The sequence below is a fragment of the Microtus oregoni genome, unplaced genomic scaffold, assembly GCF_018167655.1.
Source record: "Microtus oregoni isolate MIOR12 unplaced genomic scaffold, Mior012 000001F_ref0000356, whole genome shotgun sequence".
Classification (NCBI taxonomy): domain Eukaryota; kingdom Metazoa; phylum Chordata; class Mammalia; order Rodentia; family Cricetidae; genus Microtus; species Microtus oregoni.
This window is the reverse complement of record NW_024543060.1, coordinates 68,967,155-68,992,320: the sequence shown is the minus strand read 5'-3', so window position 1 is coordinate 68,992,320 and position 25,166 is coordinate 68,967,155. Positions and strand designations below refer to the sequence as shown.

At 37.6% G+C, this 25,166-nt stretch overlaps 1 protein-coding gene across 3 annotated transcripts in view; it reads right to left on the bottom strand.

Annotated features, from left to right (window-relative positions):
• Positions 1-25,166, bottom strand: part of Trhde (thyrotropin releasing hormone degrading enzyme) — a 354,397-nt gene that overhangs the window by 251,393 nt on the left and 77,838 nt on the right. For all 3 annotated transcript variants that reach the window (XR_005975732.1, XM_041665934.1, XM_041665935.1), the window contains exon 3: positions 2,412-2,538. Coding sequence is in view for 2 of the 3 variants with exons in the window: in XM_041665934.1 (XP_041521868.1) it covers positions 2,412-2,538 (127 nt within the window). In the remaining variant the exon portion in view is untranslated. The remainder of the gene's footprint in view (positions 1-2,411; positions 2,539-25,166) is intronic.

The following is a 25,166-nucleotide window of genomic DNA, read 5'->3' as shown; positions in this document are numbered from 1 at the left end:
CTAAACTCTTCCAGATAAACACTTCCATGTTAAAAACTCTAATTAATGAACTAATTAATTAAAAAAATGTTTCATCCTCTCACACACGCCACATCTAGCCCTCACATACTTCCTAGCCTGCTATTATAGTTACTTGTAAATATTGATTGATTGGTTAATTAAATCAGGTCTCACAACAGAGCGCAGCTAACCTCAAACTTGCCATCCTCCTGCTTCAACCTCTTTAGTGGTAGGATCACTGCCACAACTATTTGAATAATGATCTCCAACTGGTAAAACTGTACGTGTTACTAATTGGCCTACTGTCTGTTTTCACCTGGTAGAATGAAAACTCTAGAAAAAAAAAGGATTTTTCCCTATTTTGGTCACGAAACACTTTTCCTCATATAAAAAAAAAATGACATGGCAAACTCTTAATAAATGCTCATAGAACGGATAGGGGAAGAAAAGAAGGGTAGAATGAGCCTTGGAAACAATTTTTGTTAAACCTGAAGGATCAAAGCCATCTCGGTTTAAATCTAGACTAGATCTACAGGCATCATTAACAAAGGCTAAGCTCCTGAATATAAAGTTTATTTAAAGTGTAATTCATAATATATGATGGAAGGTGAGGATTTATCAAAAAATGATTCTGCAATTAGGGATTTTTATGCAAGGTATATTTAGAGAGCATACTTACAAATCCATTAGCATACACATCTACAGTCATATGGAATAAGTAGACCTTTACAAGAAATTTCAGAAAGCCCCCTGAGCTCTGGTAACTCCCCTAGATATAGAAAGAGGAGTGTGCTGGGGGAAGTCAAATCATACAATTATATACACCATAAGGTAGCTTAACAAGTCATAGTAACAGTGAATGAAGCTTTTCTTCCAGCAGATGAAAGCCTGCATGGTTCAATTGTGAGTGAAACAGAGGAACGGGAATGAATCCGTTGCAAGCTGACAGTTACATGGAACCCCCTGAAGTTAGAAATTGAGTTCCTCTGCTAATTACTGGTGTGAAGGGGACAGGAAAAAAAGATCCACATTTTACTTCTCTTGCTGAACATGCAACATAAGCACTTGTGAATTTTACATTAGGGTCAAGCTGGGAAGTTCCCAGGTACCTGGTATGGATAACAGCAGCAGCACCCACGCAAATAAGGTCAGGCAGTCTTTTCGGCCTTGGGTGACCACCAGGGAGATTTCAATGAAACGGACTCTAAAAATGAAGTAGATGTAACAAGGAAGGGGTACAGAGCCGATGTGAAATAAAATTTTGTTTATAAATACTGGGTGAATATTTCCAAAAGACCTTACGGTTTTGGAATACAATTCATTAAAATGGAACATCATGCCCATAGATGACAATGTCAGCTATTCTACTTTCTCAATAACTCATTGTATGACCAATAAAGCTACACAGCAGGCAGGTACGTTAATAAAATAGGCCCAGTTCTCCAGGGAGGTGAACCTGTGGTTCAAACTAACATTTTTGATCAAATAAATACTTTATTCTTCCCAACCAAAAAAATTGCATCGTATGTGACTTCTGACAAAAGGAAAATACACTTGGGAAGAAAATTGACAAGAGAGGGGTGAGCGGGGAACAAAGGACTGTGGCGATGTCGCGTCTAAAACAACAGCTCTGTAAAGGGAAAGTAACTTCTACATTTCCAACGCATATATGTGCCCTTTAGAATATCCTGGAATATTCGAGCTCACTTCCTGCCAAAAGCACAGCCTCATACAAATTAGAATAATACATTAATGCAGTTATTCACAGGACCCACAATTACGGAACACATTCGCTCTGTAAAAGGAATACGTACAAGAACATTCCATTATTATAACAATTTCCATTATTACCAAGTTTCTCTTCTGTCACTTCTTTATTAGCTTAACTGTGTACTACAAATACAGTCTTACAAAATCATCTAGAGGAAAGTCAATCCATTAAGATCTGACATATAGCAATTTGGAGAGAGCGCGGCTATCTATGTCAGGTCTTTGTGCAATATTGACTAGTATGGAGGGTCAAAACGACTTGCCTGACTTGATACTAAGAAACACCCTAGTTCCCTTATATGGAAGATGCTCAAATTGCATCTATCCGCATGGTCGTTGTAGTTGATTAAGCTTGAATTTTGGCAAGCTCCCTTCCATAGGATGTATTTAACAAACTGTAGCTATTTCGGTGATTTTTTGAGATTCCGACTCACATAACGCCTTCCTAATTCCCATGTGCACTTACTGGCAAGACTCCAGGACATTAATCATATTTTACCTCTTCAGAAGAAATTATTTTTGTGTTCCCCATCTCTAAAAATATAAACGATTGAATTCTTATGCTGCTGGATGCTTTAACTAATGATGAAGAAATTCCATCTTCCAGGAGTCCTTCCAATAAAATAACCAAGAAATCTTACCTAGTTTTGGCAAAGAATAGGGCACTTTAAAGTAGTCTTCATAAAATTCTATTAATCTCTTTGTAATGTGGAGAGCATAGTCCCCGGATCCTCTTCTGATAGCATCGGGTCTTGCATATAATCGGACCTAATTAAAAATATATATAAAAGTTACTTTAGCCTTTTGGTACTTGAGTTTTATTTTCTCTGCACATATGAATCTGCACAAATCACTTTTGATAGTAGAGAAATTAAAAAAGGTTCTTGTTTACATATCCAAACACACTATGGAGAGAAAGCCAAATTTAAACAGATGAAGGTAGCCAAGTTAAGCAAGTCACAATTTCCTCACTATCCAGGATGACATAGAGAGGATTTATACACCTTGTGTCAAAATAAATATTCTAAGTTATCACTTACATGTGCCTGCCAGAGATATGAAGGCATGGTGGATTAGTATAATGGATCCCTTGCGCCGCAAGAGGGAAAACTCATGGTCTGTTAAGACATGCTGCATCAAGCTTTGAAAGAATTACCAGATTGGAAAAGTATGTGTTTGCATGTGTGTGTGTGTGTGTGTGTGTGTGTGTTTGTGTGTGTGTACTTATATCTTACTTATGCTTCCTTTTTCTCATTTTTTGTTCTTTTGAAATCAACTGGTTATTCCAAATATACAGCATAAGAACAGAAAACTTTTCTTGTACATAAGCAACCACCGTTCTGAAAAGCTGTCTGCACCTGCTCCTAGATTCAAAACTAGCTGATGAGATTCATATTTTTAAGACTATCTAGGCATTTATTATTGATTCTTAAAACAAGCATCATAAATTATCTAGTCCTTGGCCAAAACAAGCAAACAAAAAAAGAGTCCCAGAGTGAGAAACATAAAACTGAACAAAGCTAACAATCACACAGAAAAGGTTCAAATGAGGTTAGTTTTCATAAAGCTCCCCAGCATCTTTCCTTCCAAAGGCTAAATCTATTTCTCACAGATGTGGTCCCTAATCCTCACATCAATTCTGTGAATAAGAAGCATGCATTTCATTTGGAAGTAGAAAGGATGGCAGCAGGGGAGTTGAATTTTAGTGTTGCTCTGCCACTAACCAAGCTGAGGGGGATACTGAACAAATCATTTAACCTCTTTGGGTCTAATTTAGAAAGTGATGGTGTCGGCCACCAGCTACTTCCTGGTGTGCTTTTCAGTTCTAAAACACATCACTCCCAATTCCATTTTACAAATAAGGGAGTCTGTGTCCCTTTTAAATCACTACAAAAAGTAAGTGGTTTACTCAATATACCAAAGTGGATATTTGTTTTCAACATGAAAACAAAAAAAAAAAAAAGCTGTATTCGGTTAAAGTGTAAAAATTGATTAGACAATTAATTCTTTCTTATTCCTACCTAAGAGGGAAGAGAGATGTATAGTTAGAAAGTATAGGGTTGATACAAAGAAAATACATCCCGGCTTAATGTTAGAAAGACATGTTATTCAATAAGATATCTGCTAAATTCCATAACAGCTGTTTACCCAAACTGTAAACTACTTCCTCGCTGACAGCAAAATCAAATGAAAAATTTAATTGATCATCATAAACAGCCTTGACCTGAATGGTATAAAACCAAAAGCTATCAGGACAGACCATCTACAAACAGCGGCAGTAGAACCAGCCACTCTGAGAGGCAATAATTTTACCAAGCAATTCCTTATAAAAAATTTTAAAAAAAAGTCTTCAAAGAGGATGAGTAAGCATTTGATTTAGAAATAAAGTTCCTTCCCCCTAAAGAGAATCAATGTCCTTTTGACTTCACAGAAGTTATGGTTGCTTATACAAGATTAAACCAAGCAACATTCCAGCATGGAATGTGAAGGGGTTCATGAGGAGCTATGGACAGATGGGTTGTTAAATTGAGAAAAAAAGAGGACATGAAGTTGCAGGGATATAGAAATGGGGTTAGGTCATGGGGAATTTCAGGAAGGAGTTTGGGTGAATACAATCAAAATATGTTATAAGGAACTCCCAAAAACTACTAAGCCAACAATAAATTTGAAAACTAAGTAAATAACTGCATACTAACTTTAAAGGCACACATAGGCAGAGATGCAAGGGAAGCAGGATAAGGAGATAAAAGGAAAGCAAGGAAAGAGATGGGCACTGAACACACCCAATGAGAAAGAAGATGCAGCCTGTGCACTGGCCACGACCACCAGAGACCACTGGTAATCAAATAGCCTGCAATAATTCAACTACAAATCTGTTTATTTGGTACTTTTTTAAGTACCAGATCTAAGATCGAGTATTTTTCATTTCATACTTTAGAACACATTCTGTCTACCTTCCCAGAGCCATAAAATATAAGATAAAAAGCAATGCATGTGTAATGACCATCCTCAAAGAACTTCTCAGGAATTTGGTGAAGTGAATGACAGCTAGTGATATGTGCTGTATGAACAATAAACTGCAAACAGCAGATGGACACCGAGGAAAGGTGAGGTTTTCAGAAGGTCCCTGGTACGTAAGTGGTAAATTGATACTGAATCTATACCAGCGCAACTGCAATGTGACATAACAAGGGTCACTGACTTAACATTTAGGCAGCACAGCTGATTTGGGTAGGAACACAGTCATGCCTGTCAATCAACTTTTCCAGTTACTCGAGCATTCTGTAGAGTCAAGCAAGAAAAACACAATTAAATCAATCTGGTTGTCAAGATTTGATGGCAATAATCCGACTTGAATGAGATGACAAAACGGACACATGCTTAACACAATGTCTTCATTTTCTAGTTCAGACATTTATTGCATGCCTGCTGTGTGTCAGACATTGTACAAGGGAATAGAAAGAGAACAATAAAACCCCTACTACAAAATGAACAAGACATTTATACTTACTGCTCTTAAGAGGTTCACAGTGTGTGGAAAACAAACAAATAAATCACCCACAAAAATACCACCCAAGAAACAGAGCCCTGCACATTCTGCCTTTCCACCCCACAGATACACAAAGCTTACTCCTCTGTACCTTATCCCTTCATCTTTTCAAAGACATCATTCCCAAATACCCCTTTTATTTCCATATCATCAACTTTTGCTTGCACAGTGCAAACAAAATACTCTGTAGTCTTTCTTATGATATTTGTGGCTGTTATTTGTTTGGCTTTATTGTTTTATAGACAAGGACTCTATATGAGAAAGGCTGGCTCTAGCACCTGGTCTTTCCTGCCCAAGTCTCCAAAGTGGTGGGATCGAAGATATGTGCCACCATGCTTGCTTGCTTGGTTTTGAATTTTGGATATATCTTCCAGATAGAATTCTCATAGAAAGGATAGGTGAGTTAACATCCAAGTCATAACACTTTCAAGAATAAAGAGCACACCGCTGCCCAAGATACAATGGGTTTAAGCAAGGCATTCGCTTTCTACATTCCCTGTTTCTTTTCTTCCTCACACACGGGGGAAAAAACAGTTTTTGTCCATGTTTTTTTCTAATCTAGAACTAATCTCAATAAGATCAGTAATAACACATGGTGGCAAGTCGAACCTCCAACACAGTGCTCCAACCCACCAGCAGAATTCAGGTTTAGCTGATTATTTAATGTCAGTTTCCTCCTATGGACCAGTAACTTCTCAGTGTTGAAGGGTTCCTTCTTGGAACCACAGAGCTCTTTTCTTCTCTGTTTACATTCAGTCCTTTAATTATAGCATTTTGCTGTGTGGTTTTAAGTATGACTTCCAAATCGATGACTTGCCAAATAACTTTGAACTTCCAGAATCATTAACCAGCTATCCATCTGACGTCTCCACTTGGAATCTCAAACTTCAGATTCTCTAAGGAAACTCCTGCTGATCCAAGCCCACAGGTGCTTCTCCCAAAACCTTCCTCATCTCGGCTAATCGCACTTCTACCCAGCTGCCTGGCATATAGGGTCATCCTCGTTTTCCTCTCTCGCTCACCTCCCAGCCCCTGACTTAAAAGGATACGCAGAACCCAGCTGTTCTCGCCACTCCACTGCTACCACACTGGTCCCAGTTATTTCTTTTTTATCGTTCTCCACACAATAATCAAAATCTCTTGGATAATCAAATCATGTTATCCATCTGCCTTTCACCAACTTTCCATCTCATTCACGGTAATCCCAATGGTTCTGTTTTTCCTTTGTTTGTTTTGTTTTGTTTTGCTTTTTTAAGATCTAAAAACCCTACACACATTTGATTTTTTTTTTTTTTTTTAGCTCTCTGGCTTTTATTTCTCCTGCTTTGATGCTGCTCATAACAAACTCCAGGCTTTTGGGTTCTCCCTTCTTATTGCCACAACCCATCCCTTTGCCATTTTCAGATAGCTACCCCAGTATTTCACTCTCCGAGAAACCCTGCTGCCCTAGGACTATCTAACCCTTTCTAAGATTTATTAATCCTGAGATACTACCATTCAACAGAGCATGTGTTTGGATTATCCATTTTACTTCTCTTCCTGCTTTCTTTTAATGAATATAATTTGAATGGGGCAAAAAATTTGGTCTACTATATCTAATCATGTGAAAGTGTTATGTTTTTAGATAAAAATCTTGCATATGAAGTGTAAGATATGTAAGCTTTGATAAATGAGTGAACCAAAGAATTTAATTTTATAGGTATATACAGATTCTAGGAAATAGGACCTATGTCTCAGAAGAGCAAATGTTTTAACTGAATCTTAAAAAATAAACCTGGGACAGACATTAGAGAGATGAATAAACAGATGCTGTTCATACAGAGGACCCAGGTTTGTTTTCCAGGATATATATGGAAACTTACATTCATCTATAACTCCGGTCCCAGGAAATTCAATGCCTTCTTCTGCCCTTCCTAGGTATCATGAATGGACATGGTACACATGTATCCATGAAGATAAACATTCATACACTCAAAGTAAAGCAAAAAAATCTTTTATTTAAAAGAGAAAAAACATTAAAACAAGATGCAGTGAGAGCTCTTATCCACTGAGTCATGTTAAGAATATGAACACAAGCTCAGGCAACCATGCTCTCCTAGGGCTGATATATCATTCCATAAGTGTGCCTCTATTTGATCATCTTTGGTTCTATTTGATCTTCTGTAGCAGGCAGGATAATTCCCCAGGTAACAGTGTTTGAGTCCTAATCCTTGCCTGCAAAACTGACTTTGCAGGTGTAATTTATTAATCCATGGATTTGAGGATGAAAAAAAAAGCGAGATGTAGTAAGCTACAAAATGGGTTTGTGTGTAATATCCCAGACCGAAGTATTGTTTATTTTTCTGTTTACTTACTTATTTGTTGGGACAGCACCTGGTCACAGTATGTGTGTGGATTTGAGAGGATTTCTGCTGAGAGTCTGTTCTCTCTTTCCACTATACAGGTCCTGGGGACCGAGTTCAAGTCATCAGACCTAGGGGCAACCTCCTTCATTCACTGAGCCATCTTGTGAACCCACCAGACCAAAGCATCATAAGACAATAACAGTGATCTCAAAGGGACTTCTAAATACAGTTGTTTTATTATACCAGACAAGGAGATACACAGGAGAATATTAAGCAAAGAAGTGAAAAATCTAGTTCTGAAAAAGATCACAAGGCAAATAGACTGAGTTATTATATAGCAGACTACTTAAAACTGCGTGTAGAGAGGCAGATTTAAAAAGTGAAGAGATGTACAAGGATAAATTGGACAAGAGAAATTGCAAGCCTTGGTACAGAAGTGCCCATAAGCCATGTTGCAAACTAAGAATGCAATACTGTGGATGCAGGCCAGTCATTTCAAGATTTGAGCTCTGGAATGCCATGACCAGAATTAGCTTTGAGAGTAACTGCATTGATATCAGCGAAGGCGATAGATCAGAAGAGAATGGAGGTGTAAGAAAATATGTTACAGTACTGTACAGTCCAGGAGAAAGACGGTAGAAGTTAGAAGTGAAAAGAGGCGGTGGTGGTTCAAAGAGATGGATGGATGCATTCAATTGATCCTAACGCCGTTGAACAAGTCCTTTAGTTACCAAGTAAAGCCAATTGTTGTCACTTTCTCACTTAAAAGCAATTATTCACCTAATCTGTATTCTGGTTGCTTACTCCAGGGCCCTGCAGAAACCAGTGAGATCCAGCTGAAGGATCAGGGGAAACAGCCAAAGTAGTTCATAAACTGAGTGATTCCTGTGTGGTTAATGAAGTGAATTTGGAGATAATTCCCTTTGTAGTGGGGAGAGAAGATCATATTTGTTGCCTCTTTAAAAGTGACTAGGTTCAACTTAACCATGACATGGAAACGAAATCTTCATGAAAACACAGTTATCACGTAAAAGCAATGAAATATGATTTGATTGCACCTGCATATTTGCATTTTCTGACATTCTCTGATAAGAGTCCGTCTCTGGAAATATAAATTGCTTTCCAGGCTTTATCTGTCCACTCTAGAGCTTCTACCCACAACAAATTTAAGATCCCAAGGAAGGACATGATGCTAAGATTGACACAGGAGAGTTAGAGCTTCCGGTTTATCACTGTCAACTTCTGCCAACTTGGGAGAGTCAGTGGGTCTCTGTTCAAAGAGCCTGGCCGAGGGAACAGTTTATCATAACCTGTTTATTATAGTATGCCTGAGAGATTGCTGTGTCATATTAATTTGCCTGAATTTGTCACATCTAGTCCTCATTTAATTTGTGAAAAATGAAAGAGTGATTTTCTCTGTACAATCTTATTCCTTTACATTTTTCTTGTCCTTGGAAAATACATCCTAACTGTTCAGTAACGTTCCTCTATGATTTACTCTTGAACACTGCTCTATTACTCTCTAAACTGTCTGTGAACTTAGTAGTGATTTACAAAAATCACTGGGGTTACCAGGATAAAGAAGAAAAATACACTGATTCCAGAAATTTATTCTGATAGCCCCGCCCTTACGACCGTATTCCGGAATAAAAAGGAAGCGATGCGCAAACATACATTTTGTCATTAAAAATAAAACGATGATGCCCAATGGACCCAGTGGCCTTCATATAGGTTTATGGACTATCAGTACTTAAAATGCTCGTTCAGGGTCTTTTTTCGGGCTCTTTATAATAGTTTAAATATTTTAATCATCAGAAACAACAAAAAATCTATAGGCAAATCTCTTAAATCTCCTTCATGCATTATTATCTCATACATACAAACAAACATATAAAAAGGAGTGGTAATGAAATACCAGCTATCCTGAAAACTAGATTGTCTGCTTAGAAAGCATGTTGGGGAGGATGCTGCCACGACATGTGGATTTGACAGGAAAGAATGTTATCTAGTTAAGAATGGCCCTAGCAACAGACAGATGACATTATGATGGTTGCTCTTCTTTGGAGCAGAACCACATGGTTAGTACTTCAAATATAGTGTTCAAACTGTGTCCCTGCTAGCTGTGCAGTTTGCAATAAGCATTGGAGACTGTTTAAGGACATCATGGTAGGGCTATTCAAATGTGACTCAAATATTTGAATAATATTTAATAAGCACCCATTGACTGTCAGGCAACTCTTCAGGTGATGAGTGCCAATATGTAAGTAAAGAAGACAAGGCCTCTCCTCTCAGGGGACTTGTGTCACAGTGGGGAGATATGGCAATGAGGTCTGATGGCATCAGGTCACAATGGGCTTCTGATTTACACCGTCTCATCAGAGAAACCCTCTTCAAAGAACAGGTGATTCAGTTAACCTCAGACTATGTAGCCCAGAAGTGAAGATGGGCAATCAATTATTTAGACACTTACATAAAAATTCCACATTTTATTATATTAGAGAGGTCCTAAGAAAGTAAATATATGCCCACAACAGAAATATACAGCAAAAAAATGTAAGAAAGCACACATAGTTGTCAGAAACACTCTGACATCTTCCACAAAATAAATTTAGACACTGTCTCCTGATAATTTACAAAACTTTCCTGACTTTTTTAAAAATTTATCTTCACAAAGTTCACCTGTGGAATGAGTACAGTGTTAGCAATAAATTCCGACTTTGTGGGTAAAGAGTTTGGAAGGGTTCTGTGCTGCTGAGTTGTTTTAGAAGACAGTGAAACTAAATCTCTGTCTACGGATTGTTTTTTTAGCCTGTTTAATTATTTGTTGTATTAAAAAGTTGAATCGTGGTACTTGCTGTATAATTAGGAAGATGCCTGTATCATTACATCCAACACCAAGAGAAAGAAATCCCATTCTCAATAGTACTGCACCTGTTTAAGAACTAAATAGCATTTTCTCTGATTTGACATTTGTAATTTGGTATTTTAAGTTAAATAAAGCTTCTAGCTCACCACATTTATTTGCAATACATAGGTGTACTGCAAGAGTACACTGGGGATTTTGCAAGGCCTGGCAATTATTTCACAGCCTTAAAGCAGCGTGATAATAAAAAAACAAATTTACCTTCTTTCACTTAACTAAAGAAACAGTACCTTTCACTAGTAATTACAAAACAATGATATGTTGTTCCTAAATTCCTAGCCAATAAAGCTGAGTGCATTTATGTATATGAATTCAGTTTCACACAGTGGTTCTTCCTATGAATCAGAAAAATAGAGCCAACCCCAGGGAAATGTCAGTAATTGGGCTCTAAGAAGATAGAGAGATAGATAGATAGATAGATAGATGATAGATAGATAGATAGATAGATAGATAGATAGATACAAAGAGATGCTGAGAACAAAAAAATTAAATGTCTGTAACCTTAGTGCTACTTAAAATTCAAAAGATAATGTTTATTTCTAGAAAAAGGAAAAAAATACACACAGAACTCTGCCAAAAGTGGAAAACCAGTGCAAAGATGTGAAAGCCAGCAAACATGAAGCTGGGGGTGTGAAGAAGAGAATAAGAACCCACCGGAGTGCAGAAGGTCCTTGAGGCTCTGAGGAGAGAAAACTGAGTCCGTCCATGACGTGAAGTATAGCGCCAGAACTGGCCTGCTTTGGGAAGCTGAAAGTTACTTTAGAATCTTAGCTGGCACCGTGATGGGAAACCACTAGAGGAGATTATTCCACCAATGGAAAAATTAGGGTTCCTCAGATGCAGAGGCCGTTGAACAGAAATTTTAATATTACAGTAGAAATTTTATTCTGTGGCATTTATAGTGACAGAGCTGGCAGCATCCTGCCTCCATCGCTGAGTCCCCTCCCTAGGCATGGAACATATTCTGAGAACAGGGAGAATTTGGAAATCAGGATTGATAAGGAGTAAATTCACAATACTTAGAAAGAGATACATGCTACTATCAAAATCACAACTGCCTTAAGCCTATTAATTGAAAGGGAAAATTAGAAAAAAAAAACAAGAATCTCTCAATGAGTGTCTGTCATCCATGCCACAGAGTCATAGAGTACAAAAATAATCACAAAAACATCTTTGATAAAATTGAAGAGCATCCTCATACTAAATTGCACCACAGATCAAATGTAGTTTTAAAAAGAACCAAGGGTATTATAGCTGATCATATGGTTCTAGTAACTTATTCCTACCTATATTTCTTAGTTTTCTCTTTTGTAGAATTTTATTAAAGATTCGGGAGGAAAACACTTACTGAGAATCCCGACACTGGCTTGTTACCCACCGTGGGGCTCCTTTTCGGTCCAGTGGCCCTATAGACTGTAGGTGAATATAGGTGAATAGGCTATCTATATTTAACGCATGTCACTTTGTCCTTCTGTCAGACGTTAAGCTTTATAAGCCTCTGGCCGATGCTTTCACTCCTTTCTGCGTCTGCCACAATAGTGTACCCCGCGTAGGGAGTGGAGGCATATTGCTGATTGACACGGTATGGCAAAAAGCTCTGGAGGTCCTTGTCCATTTTTTGCGCTAAAACACAGCTATAACAAAGTCATTGCACTTCCCAACTACACTTTGCTTCAGGCAAGAAGATTAGCACTGTACTGTGGCGAGCTCTAGTCTCTGCTTGCAACTCACTTTGCATTTATCCACTAAGGATGGAATCTTCCAGTTGACTGTGGAACTTAAGTCACTTATGGGTACTTCAAGGAAAGAGCAGTGTTTTCCTTTTAATAGTTATACTTCTCTTGGTATTCACTTCTAAATATATGTGGTAGACTGAAAACAACTCCCAGAGCTAGCAACATCCCATGGAACTTTAGAGAAATATCTTATGTGAGAAAGGTCTTGCAGATGTGATTAATTTATGAATCCATAAAATGAATTATGATCTAGGTTACCCATGCAGGTTCCTAAGAGGGAGTCAGGGGATGCTGAGCAGGTAACAGGCAACAAAGTAGAAAAGAAATGTAAAGATTCAAAGACAGACAAAAGAGTTATGAACATTGTGTGCCAGGAATGCAGCTGGGAAGACAGGAGATCAGATCATCCTCAAAACCTCCAAAGAAACCAGCCCTTTGGATTACTTTGGGATCACTACCATACAGAAGAGGGAGAGAATCCATTGGTCTTACATGGAAGCCACTGAATTTGTGGCAATTGATGACAGCTGCAATAGGACACTAATCAATTATAACGTTGTGTCTTCATGGCAGTTAATACGCCACCATGTATTGAATTTTCTGCATCTTCTGGGAGTACACTTTATGTTTATGTGCTACTGTCCCGTGGACATAATTCTTCACAGCTTTCAATCTGCCAGCTTTGACACACCCGCATTATTCAGCTCTGTGGCTTCCAAGCATATTGTTCCAAAAAACGAGTACACACATGAACGGAAAGATAAGTGAAGAGAAGACAATGTTATCTACACGGCTTTTACCCGAAGTGTTGTTTCACCATATATGACCCAGAACTGTATGGGATATTTGCTGAAATTTAGAGCCCTTCTAAACACATATATACCATTTCTGGCTCTGAAAGACATGTGTGTGTGCATGTATGTATGAATATATGCAAAGCATATGCATACATATAGAATAAAAATAAAGCATTAAAGACACACATATATGTTCATATGTAGTACTACTATTTCTTACACATTTTGATATGTATTATATATCATGTGATAACACTGTCATAAAAGCCTGAGACACTAGAAAAATCTCTGATTGATACAGTTATTTCTTAAATCACTTCCAACGTCAGTCTGCAATGAAGATACATTCGACTAGACTGTTTTTATTTTTAGCTTTCGGCGCTGGTCTTTCTTTCCCCTAAGCAGTAAACAAACACCAACAAGAGTCAGATCCAATGTTTGGGAATCAGCAAAAGTCATTTGCTTCTGTCACATTCCATAGATAGCACAGAAGTGTTTAACCCTCCCTGAGACAGGGTATGTTTGTCGTATACTGAATTGGATGCTTTGCTTTTGTTTTGTTTTTAAAGCACGAGAGAAAAGACTTAGGAAATTTCTTTATTAAGTTCTATAACCTTCTCAAACTTCTTGAGTAGAAACAACAGCCAAATAAATCTATTTGTGAATATAAGACTTCATGCTTGGTTGAATTCAGTTTCTCTTTAGTCTAGTCCATCTGTCCATTCATCCCCAATCCCAGTCTCCTGCTGGTGCCTCTGAGGCATACTGTCTTCTCCTCTAGCTCTGTGCATCTAGTGAGAACTTTGTGCCCTGTCTACTCCACCATCTCCTCTGCATCTTCTTGAGATGCTGGCCTCCTTTTTCCTCTCAGGATCCTAATTTCAGAAATATTTCACTAATGTATTAAACAAATACTTACAGAACGGCTACTCTGTGTCAGGCTTTCCTCTAGGTGATGTGGATACAGACAGGATGAACCAAACAGAATTTCTGCCATGAAGAGTTTGTGTTCTAATGGGGAAAAATGGGTAACACAGAAAGATAATGCAAGCACCCAGAAACAGTGGTAAGTTGCTCTCAACAGAAATCCAGTTCAGGGAGTGGATTAGAAATGTCAAAAACTAGAGCAAGCTACATTAAGGAAGTGATTTTTTTTTTTTTGAGAGAGAGAGAGAGAGAACACGAAGTAAAAGTGAACCAAGTGGACACAGCTCTCTGAGGGCAATGAATTCCAGGGATAGTCACATATCAAAGTCCTGAAAAACTTTCATCACTTCTAGCCCCATGATTCTCCATTCTTCTCTCTTAAAAAAACATAAAGCATTAAAGACTTCCAAATATATAGATTCCAAACACATAGAAAACTCAGAGACAAAAAAAAAAAAGAAAGAAAACTCAGAGATACATACAACATTGTCATTATGATGCAAGTAGTTCTTTCAAATGCTATCTGCCACATTTCTTTCAGGTTTTCTAGGAAATGTGGAATGCATCACAAATCTTGGAGGTGACATTTCTCGCTTGCCTGATTCCTACCTCCTGAGCTCTGAAACAAGTCGGGACCTTAGAGCATTAATTGACATGATTGATTTGCATATTTCAATTCATGGTATATCTGTTCTTCATTATTGCTTAGTATTTTACTCATTATAATAGACAACAGCTTGTCCAACCTACAAACCACCACCCTGTGACAGTTATTCTTCCCCTGCCAAATTTTGAGTTTAGAAATTTTCTTATTTTATTTCTGTCTCATTTTTGCATTTTTATATTTTTATTGAAAATAGATTCTTGTCTCATAAAATAGATCCTGGTTACAGTTTCTGCTCTGTCTACTACTGCCAGTTCCTTCCCACTTCCCCTCTCCTACAGATCTACTCTCTTTCTGTCTCTCATTAGAAAATAACAGGTTTCTAAGCATTAACAACCAAAAGTGACAAAATAAAATGTAAGAGAAAGCAAACACTTTCATATCAAAGTTGGACACAGCAATCCAATAGGACAAAAAGAGTCCCAACAACAGACATAAGCGTCAGAGACCCACTCATTCTCAGTCAAGAGTCACATAAAAAATACCAATCTAAAAGCTGCAATATATTCCTAGAGGGAATGGTGCAGATCTATGTAGGCCCTGTGCTTCCTGCTTCAGCCTCTGTGAGCTCAAATGTTCTTGATTAGATGATGCAGAGGTCCTTATTCTCCTGGCATCCTCCATCCCCTCTGGCTCTTACAATAGCCAATTAATTCCCTGAGCTCTGGGGGAGGGATTTTATGGAGACCTCCCATTTAGACTCTCGCTCCATGAAATGTCTAGCTGTTGTAGTGGCTCTAAAACCGACTTCCTTGTTAGAAGTGATTTGTATATTCCTAGTCACACACAGTGAAAATGAATGTGGCAGCTTTAAGTCATTAGCTCTTAACTTTTTCCCCTTCTGCAAACCGCCCTTGGCCCTTCCCACTCTTCCGCTGGATCGCTTACTGTCTTCACATTATTTGCTATGGTTCCCATATATGCCAGAGGGCAACATTTATCCGTGCGTAATGGGCAAGAATCTCCCAATCTGTGCTGATTTCATATGGTATGTCCTTGACCAAATAGAATGCTTTATTTTGAATGCAGTCAAATATCAAATGTTCTTTTTATGGTGTGTGTTTTCTGTTTCTTTTTGAGAAGAAATTCTTTTCTTTCAGTATCCATGCGTTCACAAAGGTATTTTCCCCTGAAAGTCTTATTTTTTTTCCCCTGAAAGTTTTATTTTTTTCTTTTTGAAGGAAGGGTCTGTTACCTGGAACATGGACTATGTAGAGTGAGTAGGGGCCTTGTTCTACTCTTTCATCCCTGAATAGGGGATGGTACTGCTTATAATAGAGTTTCACCTCCATATGACCTTCAATGCTCTTCTTCACATGCCAGGTTCTCCTCTAGGCTTGGATCCTGGGCGATTTCTCTTGGTCCTTTAGGTGACAATGTTTCAATAACTCATTCTGTAATCTTTAAAACTAAATAATAAATCCTAAAGACTAGTGATACCAGTACCTTCTTCTTCTGCTTTTTAGAACTTCTGTATAAATTTTAGTATCGCTTTCCATACTTACACATGAAATGTTACTGTGGATTTTTCTGGAATGTCACTAGGATTTCTTTATTTTAATTCAATCCCTTCAAAATAATTGAATTTTAACACTGATGAACATACAGTTATTTCCATCCTTGCCAAACTTTATCTTTGAAACATTACTAATATCTAATATATGAAAATACTCAAACCACAAAATGTTTGAAATTAGAATCTAAGAAAGCATTCTTTGATAATAAATATGATTGCTAAAATAGTAGGTAATAATATACATTTTCAAATAAGCATCCAAATGGAAAAATTAGAAATGAAAGTAGAAAACAAAAGTAAAAAGATATCTATTAATTATAAAATCTGATAATAAAAGTTCTGAAACTGAAAGGAACTACAAATAAAGCCATCATAAAATTAATGCAAGAATTGTAACAGTCAAAGGCATGAATCTTTAAAGACAAAGATGCATGAATTAAGTAAAATCTTCGTCATATAAGTTTTGGAATTTCAAAATTCCAGAGAGACAGGCTTAACATATTGACAAGAAACAGGAAGTGAATGGCTATGTATCAAGAAAGCAAAGTTGTCTTAATTTTATCTGTCATTTTATGCTCTAAATATTACTTATATAGTACCAAAGTTCTAGGAAGAAAACTAATCATTGGTTTTCATTTTATACCCAGCAAAAATATCAGTTAATGTGAGCATGAAGGCACAGAGGTTTTGCACCATTTCTATGCTTTACAATTTCTTCCATCGGAGACTTGGACATCTTTGATTATATCTACTTCCGGATATCTTGTGGGGTTTTGGTCCTGGGTATGGGATTAAGAAAAATCATATTTGTAGTCTGATATCAGTTTCTGATCTCAGGTACCTATTGTACCTGACTTTGAAACAAGTACATTTTTTTTCTGATTTAATTCCATTTCCCAGTGTGGTTTTGAACCCACTTGTCTCACGTGGGAGTCCTAAGCAATGGTACAATGGAAAGATGAAGGGAAACACCTTGTCTTGTTTCTGGCTGCATCCGCAATGCTGCTATTGTCTCACAATCAATGATGACTTTTTAAATGTGCATTGGTGTTCGACCATGGGTGTCGGGTCCCTGGAACTGAAATTTCAGACAGGTGTGGACAGCCATATGGGTGCTGGGAATTTTACCTGGGTCCTCTGGAAAAGCAGCCAGTGCTTTTAATCAGTGAGCCATCTCTCCAGTCCCCATCACTGAGGATTCTTGCCACAAAGTAAAATGCATTTTTCCACTCACTCTGTCAAGAATGATAGCATGCATGGCACTGGACCTCTCTAAAGCATCCTTCACAATTTAAATACTATATGTCTCCCTTTTACCCTGCGATCTAGTAAGTAATCAATTACAATAATATGTTCTCTAGAGAGAAATCATTAACTGTATTCACATGGGGGCAAAATGGTGGTGAATCCACTCATCTATACAGATTTTTTTTTCTTTTGCTTAAGGTATAATTTAATCTTTCCAGAGACTTGGGAAAGCATGACTATAAAACTGTGAGCCTGATGGTTTAGAGCTTTCCAATTTTGACTACTTTTTAATAACTTTGAGGTTATTGATAATTTCATCCAAAAATATTATTCCTCTTGTTGTCTTAAAAGTATGATCATAAATTCCTATTTTTTTCATTTCTCTTCCTATATATATTTATTCTTAATTGGCCATTTACCTTTATTTTTATTAAAATGGTAAAAATCTGCTTGGTCTTTAAACTTTTTTGTATTTTTATGATTTAATTACATCATTTCCTGTTCCCTTTCTTCCCTCTGAACCTTCCAGTGTGGGCTCTTCGTTTAAAAGAACTCTCTTTGGGTTTGGTTGGGTCTATCATTTATTTTTATTTCATTAATACTATCATGCCTTTCTTCTTTTTTCACTTATTATAGCCAGTTGTTTCTCTAAACTCTTCAATAAAATGATCATATGATCATTTTTAATTCAATTGTATCTTTACATTTTTATCTTATGTCACAGCTATAAGTTCTAGGAACTAATTTAGTTGCATTTCATAAAGTCTAAAGAGACTAATCTTACCGTTTCATTAATTTCTACCCATTTCATAACCCTCTACATGACCAGTAGGTTATGTTGAAAAAAACTTTTAGGTTCCTAGTAATGTAGTTATTAATTTATCTTTGTATTATCACTATCTAATTAAATTCCAAGCAAGTGATTTAATATTAGTTTTTAGTATTTGCTTTGGTGTGTGCTGCCATCATCCATGGACATCAGACCCCAGCTTCTTCAGCCTCCAAATATGGATTCTCATCAGCAACACTCCAGGGATCTTACAGCTTTCAGCCTGAGCCTGGGTCTGGATCTTCTATCTTCCTTGTTCTAAATCTTTCATCTTCTTGGACTGGGCAGCTTGTTACCAGGTTCTCTGGCTCCTCAGCCCAAAGATGACTACAGTTGGAATAGCCAATCTCCAGTCAGATAAATGAATCTACTTTCTGTTCAATGCCCAATTTTAATTCTTTTACTCTTTTTCTCTCTCCTTTTCTCTCTCTCTTAGAGTCATAGAGAAGGAGAGAGAGAAAATATCTATTGGTTTTGTTCCTTTAGACTATCCACTATCATTTATTATAACTATTATCCTTTTGATCAATTACTTTCTTGTATAAGTTGCTCCTTTTTAATATCAACCATGTCCTTCAACATTTCCTTCCATTCCTTTGATTCAGAATGACTTTCTTGAATATTCTTGCTATCAGCCACTTACAGTGTTTTTAAATGATTGAATGTTGAGATTAAATATGACAGTTTTGACATCAAGTACAACATCAACATTTGACATCAAATATTAACTAGTTCTTCTCCTTGTCTTTCTAGCTCATTCTGATGAACAAAAGTTGAATCTCAATGTATTTCTAATGTGGCCAATATATGTTAAATAAAATTGAATTAATGTTCCATTTCCTATGCCAATAACTTATAACATCCATAGTCATAGGAGAGAAATCTTAGCTCCATACTGAAAAAAATAAACAATTATATTTTAAAATATTATTAAGTATTCTTTATTGTAGAAAGTTAGTAAACAGAGATATAAATCATATCAAACCTAAAACAAGGAATTTGGCTAAATTTTAAGCTCATTGTTCAACTAGACCAGTCCCTGGAATGGGCTGCCCCCGCAATAAAATTCCCCACAAGATTATCACAGGAAGTACTTATTACCATTAAAAGATGACATTTAATACACTTATTTCAAAGGGAGTCTACATAGAAGACTCTAGAGTTTCTGAATAGTTTCCTAGTGCCAACATAGAAATAGATAAGACGGGAATGTGTAAATTTCTTGGCATAGTCTATTTAAGAAGAATATGGTTACTGGATTATATTTTAATCACATGCAGGAAAGGAGAAATTATCTCTATCTTGGAAGGAAATCAATACATGAAAACTGAAGGAAATCCACCACAGATAATTTGGTGTATCCCATGAATAGGGGGAAGGACAGGCTGTAGGAGCCAGAGAGGTGAAGGATGCCCCCAAGAACATGGCCCACAGAATCAACAAAGCAGGGCTCACAGGTGCTCACAGACTGCAGTGACAATCACAAAGCATGCATGGGTCTGAGCTAGATCCTCTGCATATATCTTATGATTGTGTATCTTGGTATCCTTCTGGGACTCCTAACAGTGGGAGTAGGGGGTGTTGCTGACTCTTTTGCCTGCTCTTGAGACCCTTTTCCTCCTAGTGGGTTTCCTCATCCAGCCTTAATATTAGGGAATGTGCCTAGTCTCATGTAACTTGTTACTTCGTGTTTGGTTGGCATGAATCAATGACCACCACTCCTTTCACTCAGTGCTCATTCCCAACGTGACTGTGATATGTGGGGTTGTTTGACCCTTTTCATTAGCAGAGAACATGGCTAGGTGAAAAATAAGGTGTCCCTAGCAGCAACAACAGGTAAAAATACACAGATTCTTTTCCAACAAATTCTAAAGCTAATAAGCAGATTCATTCAACCTGTCAACTATGTATAGTTAGAAAACTACTGAATTCTGGAGTAACAACAGTGGGCCAAATTTTATAACAACTTTAATGATTATGACTTAGCAATGTTAACAAATGAAATCACGCAGAAGTAAAACTACTCAAAAGAATAGATTTATGGTCAATATCATTATGAAGGTTAAATACATACATACATACATAAATACGTGTGTGTGTGTGTGTGTGTGTGTGTGTGTGTGTGTGTGCTGACCTAGTACAGTCAGAGAAAGCTTCCTGAGCAAGTATCTATAGGAAAAGAATGAGTTCAAATACCAAACAAATAAAACAAGAGAACAGTGTGTTCAGGACTCAAAACTGCAAGTAAATCCACACGTATGGGGATAGTGAAGAATAAAAAGGAAGCAAGATAAAACCCCGGAGAAAGACTGGTGTCCAGATGTGCCTGGCTATTTAGCTGCCTTCGATGTTTGTTCTTTACACGCAATGGAAAGCTATTGATGGACTTAAGAAGGAAAGGCCCAATTTAGAGAATGAATTGGAAAGGCAGCAAGAATAGAAACCAATTATAAAGATGCTGCAATAGTTCAGTCTGGAGATGCCCAACACTAGCTTGGACCGAGGTGGTACAGACAGGGATCGAGAGAGGTGCAGCCTCTAGAGATACTAAAGAGGCAAAATCAATAGGACCGAACAGGAGAAGAGAAATGCCACAATAGCCTCTTTATAATTTCTCTATGAAGCTTTCTAGGTATTGTGCCACTTTCTATATAAAGACCGCCGGGTGGTCATATCCCTGCAGGTTTAAAAGGAGCTGCTCTCTTTGTAACTGTTTGGACACTTGGGCTCAATTTTTGTATACACCTATAAAGGAAATAGCTTTAGGACAATTTACAATAAAGAATGCCAGTAGTTAGTTGTAGATATTCCGTAATGGACACTTCGGAAAGAGCAGAACTAATTTTGAAGACAAACGTGGGATCCTCGTTAGCCCTGTGGGACGTGGGTTATTTCTATTGTTCACCTCATTTGCTTTTTCAGCACATCTGATTATCACACACAGGATGCCTGCTTCCCGGGGTCTCATCCTATTCTGTGGATTTGTTACATTCCTTGAGGCATTTTATCGGTACAACTTGTAGAAATTTAGAGAAAAATACTAATTTCTTCCTCTGAATCTTCCACTAGCTGACCATAGTGTACGTGACCGAGACGCAAGTGTTTAAAGAACGTGTGGTGGTCCCCCTTTCAAGTTTACAGTCAACCACCCGCAAATGAATAACCTCTTCAGAAGAGTTGGTTGGATTCTTTTTAATAAACTGCCTTGACCACGAGACCCTGACTTTCAGAACAATTTCATCTCTGTGTGATTTTTTTTTTTTGAGGGGTGGCATTACAGATTTGAACTTGGGACTTGGCACAAGGTAATACTTATCCACTGAGGTGCGGCCACAACGCATCTTCATGGGGTTTTTACAAAAAACGTTTATTGCCTCTTAATTTAAAACCACCAGGAAAGTTGGAATTGTTGCCATGTTTATTGCTCAGTGGCAATAACAGATTTGTTTATAGTTATCCATTCATGGATTATAAAAAATATCCCCACTTGGATACTTAGGGTACAGTTACACTTGCATTTGTTCACCATCAAACGTCATTTCATGAAGGCACTCCCCTGTATAGGAGGTCGGCGCTTGGAAGACGATAGCCTAGTGGAGCTGGAGTCATCCCAAACTCCCTCTGGAATCCTGGGACTGTGCATCACTACAACCGGGCAAAATGTTGAATCTGATCTCATTTACCATTTACCCGCTAGATATGTCTTTGCACTTATGTAACCTACGCCAGCCTCAGTTTTCTATGGGAAAAACTGAAATGTTGCACATTCTATGATCTACATCGAGCCATGCGGTGCATACAGGGTTAGCAACAGAGTCATGCAGAAGCTATGGCCACAGTCACTGCTGTCAGCATTCCGCAGACACAACCATACACAAAGGGAGGGCTACGCTAAGCAGGGAAGGTTGTATCCGTGGTCTTCCGGCTCTTGATGTATCACAATAGTCAAGACTGGATCGATCTTGGAGTGATTTACACTAAAGTTAAACAATTGAATTTCAGCAAGCATAAGAAGATAGGGAGGAATAAAGTGATATTTGCCAGGGGACTGGGCCAAATGGGAGAAGGTAGAATTCAAAAGGAAAGGGTAGAAGGGATGTGTAAATCAGTAGACTGAATTATTCATTCCTCCAGTGACGAACAAGAATGATCCCGCAGACCTGATTCCAGTTTCTCTGCTCTTTTTAAGACTTATGTGAGAATGGGCCTGTTCTGGATCATAACTAGTAGCCCTGCATGAGAAACATAGGTATAAAATCCCATTTCACAGATGAGAAATTTAAGCCTGAAGTTAGTCTCAATAACTGACATATATTTTCGAAGTTATCCAGCAAAATTTAATCAGATTTTCTTACTTCAAAGTTCATGCTCATTTACTGTACCAAAGTTTGCCCAGGCTTGACCTTCGCTAGCATTAATAGATGCTAGACATAGTAGTATCTGCCTCTCAGAACAATTGTGCATATTTTTCAATAAGCCAAAAAGAGGCAACAGGACTAAAAAGCTTGCCAATTACCTTTTAAGGAAATTTTCTTATTAAAAGCAAATCAGAAAAAAAATTTGAGACATGTTTGCATTCCCCGTTTCCAGGCATCAAAGTCACTCCAACCACAGCTGGTGATATTCCTTTCTAAGTCAGCCACACAATGCTTCAAAATTTTAGAAGCGTAAAGAACACATATTTGTCTAAGATTGGCAATATGAAAAAGTCAGTCAGATTAAAACCAAACTATGCATTTCCATTATATTCCAGAATACTTGTACAAGAAAATAAAATTTTGATGTAGTTAGTGTTTTTAGAAATGTAAAGATATTCATAGGCAAAAATGGTAGCTAAACTCCAGCTTAATATGTGAGAAGTTATAACTGTGGTATAAAATCCATAGCAGAAATGAAACGGGATTACATCACAGGCAATTGCTAATATTAATGGACCAGAGGGGACTATGTTCCCTGAAGCTAGAAACATGTCAGAGGGGAAAGACATACATTTCAGCTCGAGAAAGAAAAATCCATTAACCATGAAATAGGGAAACAAAACAATCAAACTTTCCATATACCATATCTTACTGGGAAAAAAATCTATTAGTAAAAAAGACTTCTAAATAAAATGTCCTCTCTCTCTCTCTCTCTCTCTCTCTCTCTCTCTGTGTGTGTGTGTGTGTGTGTGTGTGTCTCATATATATATGTGTGTGTGTGTGTGATATATATATATATATACACATATACATATATATATACTTAAAGTCAAGAAAAATTCCAGATAATTCACATAGCTGTTATTTTGGCTGAATGTGGCCATCAAAACACAGACACCGTGTCTCCATGAGCAAATACCAAAAGAATGCTGTAGACTGGAGAATATAAAAATCCATCCTAGTTTCAGGTTTAAGGCAGCATCATATCAACTACTCCAAATTTGGTAGGAATCATCCCAAGTTTTTGTTTCCACTATGAAATTAATCCTAGCAACAGTTAACCTGATATCCTAGTCCCTGTAGTAGGTAAAAAAAAAAAAATAGAGAGAGGGCAGATAAGAGAGATTTGACCTGCCTTGCCATATTTAAATCATGTGAAGACTTATACAGACGACTAGAATAATCTTCCTTTAAAATTTCATAAGCACATACATAGATACTCACACACACTTGTGGAGTGGAAAAGAGGACAGCCCTATGGCCTGAGTCAAGTAGAAAGCCCTCAAATAGCAAGACTCCAAGATGAGAAAGATCAATGCCACTCTCAGGGAATAAAGCAATTAACTCACTGGTGGTTCAGGTTGACACAAAGAGATGGGGTGTGGACTCCACCCCACCCCACCACCCCGAGAACGAAACCAGCACACTGAGATTTTCTGCTGCCTTAGCAGGATTAATGAAACGCGTCCCAAGACGATTGACGTGCACCTATAAATGTATTTTACAATTGCTGATAGAGTAAATTTGTTTCCACAATAAAGTTAATTAGATAAGACACCAGCTGAATAACTGAATTTTTTTATCAAAACACAAAGAACACAATGCACATATACAGCTTGAATTTGTCAAGTAAAATCCCTTTTCAAAACTGAGTGTCTATAGGAGTGTAACGTTTTGCCTACACTGCAAGTACCTGCAGACACTTTTCTAGGAGCACTCCAAAGGTTCTGTGCTTGCTGTTGTTCATGCTTCCTGCCTCTGGATGCTGGCTACATTCGGTGACCTTCTTCTTCTCATGGACTGAACGTCGCTAATGTGGGAAGTCAGTTCTCAATCTGATACCTTAGAGTTTACTTTCTATCCTGCATTCTATATGCTTCCTGCTTGCTCATCCTCACGAATCCAGCTGTCCTATTGGAAACTGTTCTATGGAGACAAAGAATGGAGAGGCACTAATGCAAGCAGCTAATGTTCTCAGCGCTATGCTCTCGAGGAAATGAATCCCTACCGACAGCCTCAGGAGTTTTCTGAACATCACCCACCTCCCAGCGGAGTGTGAGATGACTTCAATTGTTATCAATGCCTTAATAACAGCTCCATAAGCAACTCCTAGGCCCGGCTACTCAGTGTTCAGAAAGCTGACCTATGTGTATTAAAGTGCCAGATAGTAAGTGTTGTTTAGACCCACTAGATTTTGAAGTAACTTACAATAATAACAACACACAATAAAAAATAGCCTAGTTAAAGATCCCATCTGTGAATAAAATATACCATTATTTAAAAAAGAAAATCCTTATCTTTATCCCAATACTAATTATGTAATTGCATAGCCTCCTATCTCAGCTCTTTAACTTCTAGTTTTTCCTCTTCTAAGACTATTTGGGATAGGAATAGGTCTGCTGAAATGTTATATGATCAAGTCCTAATCCCCAGCCGTTATTGG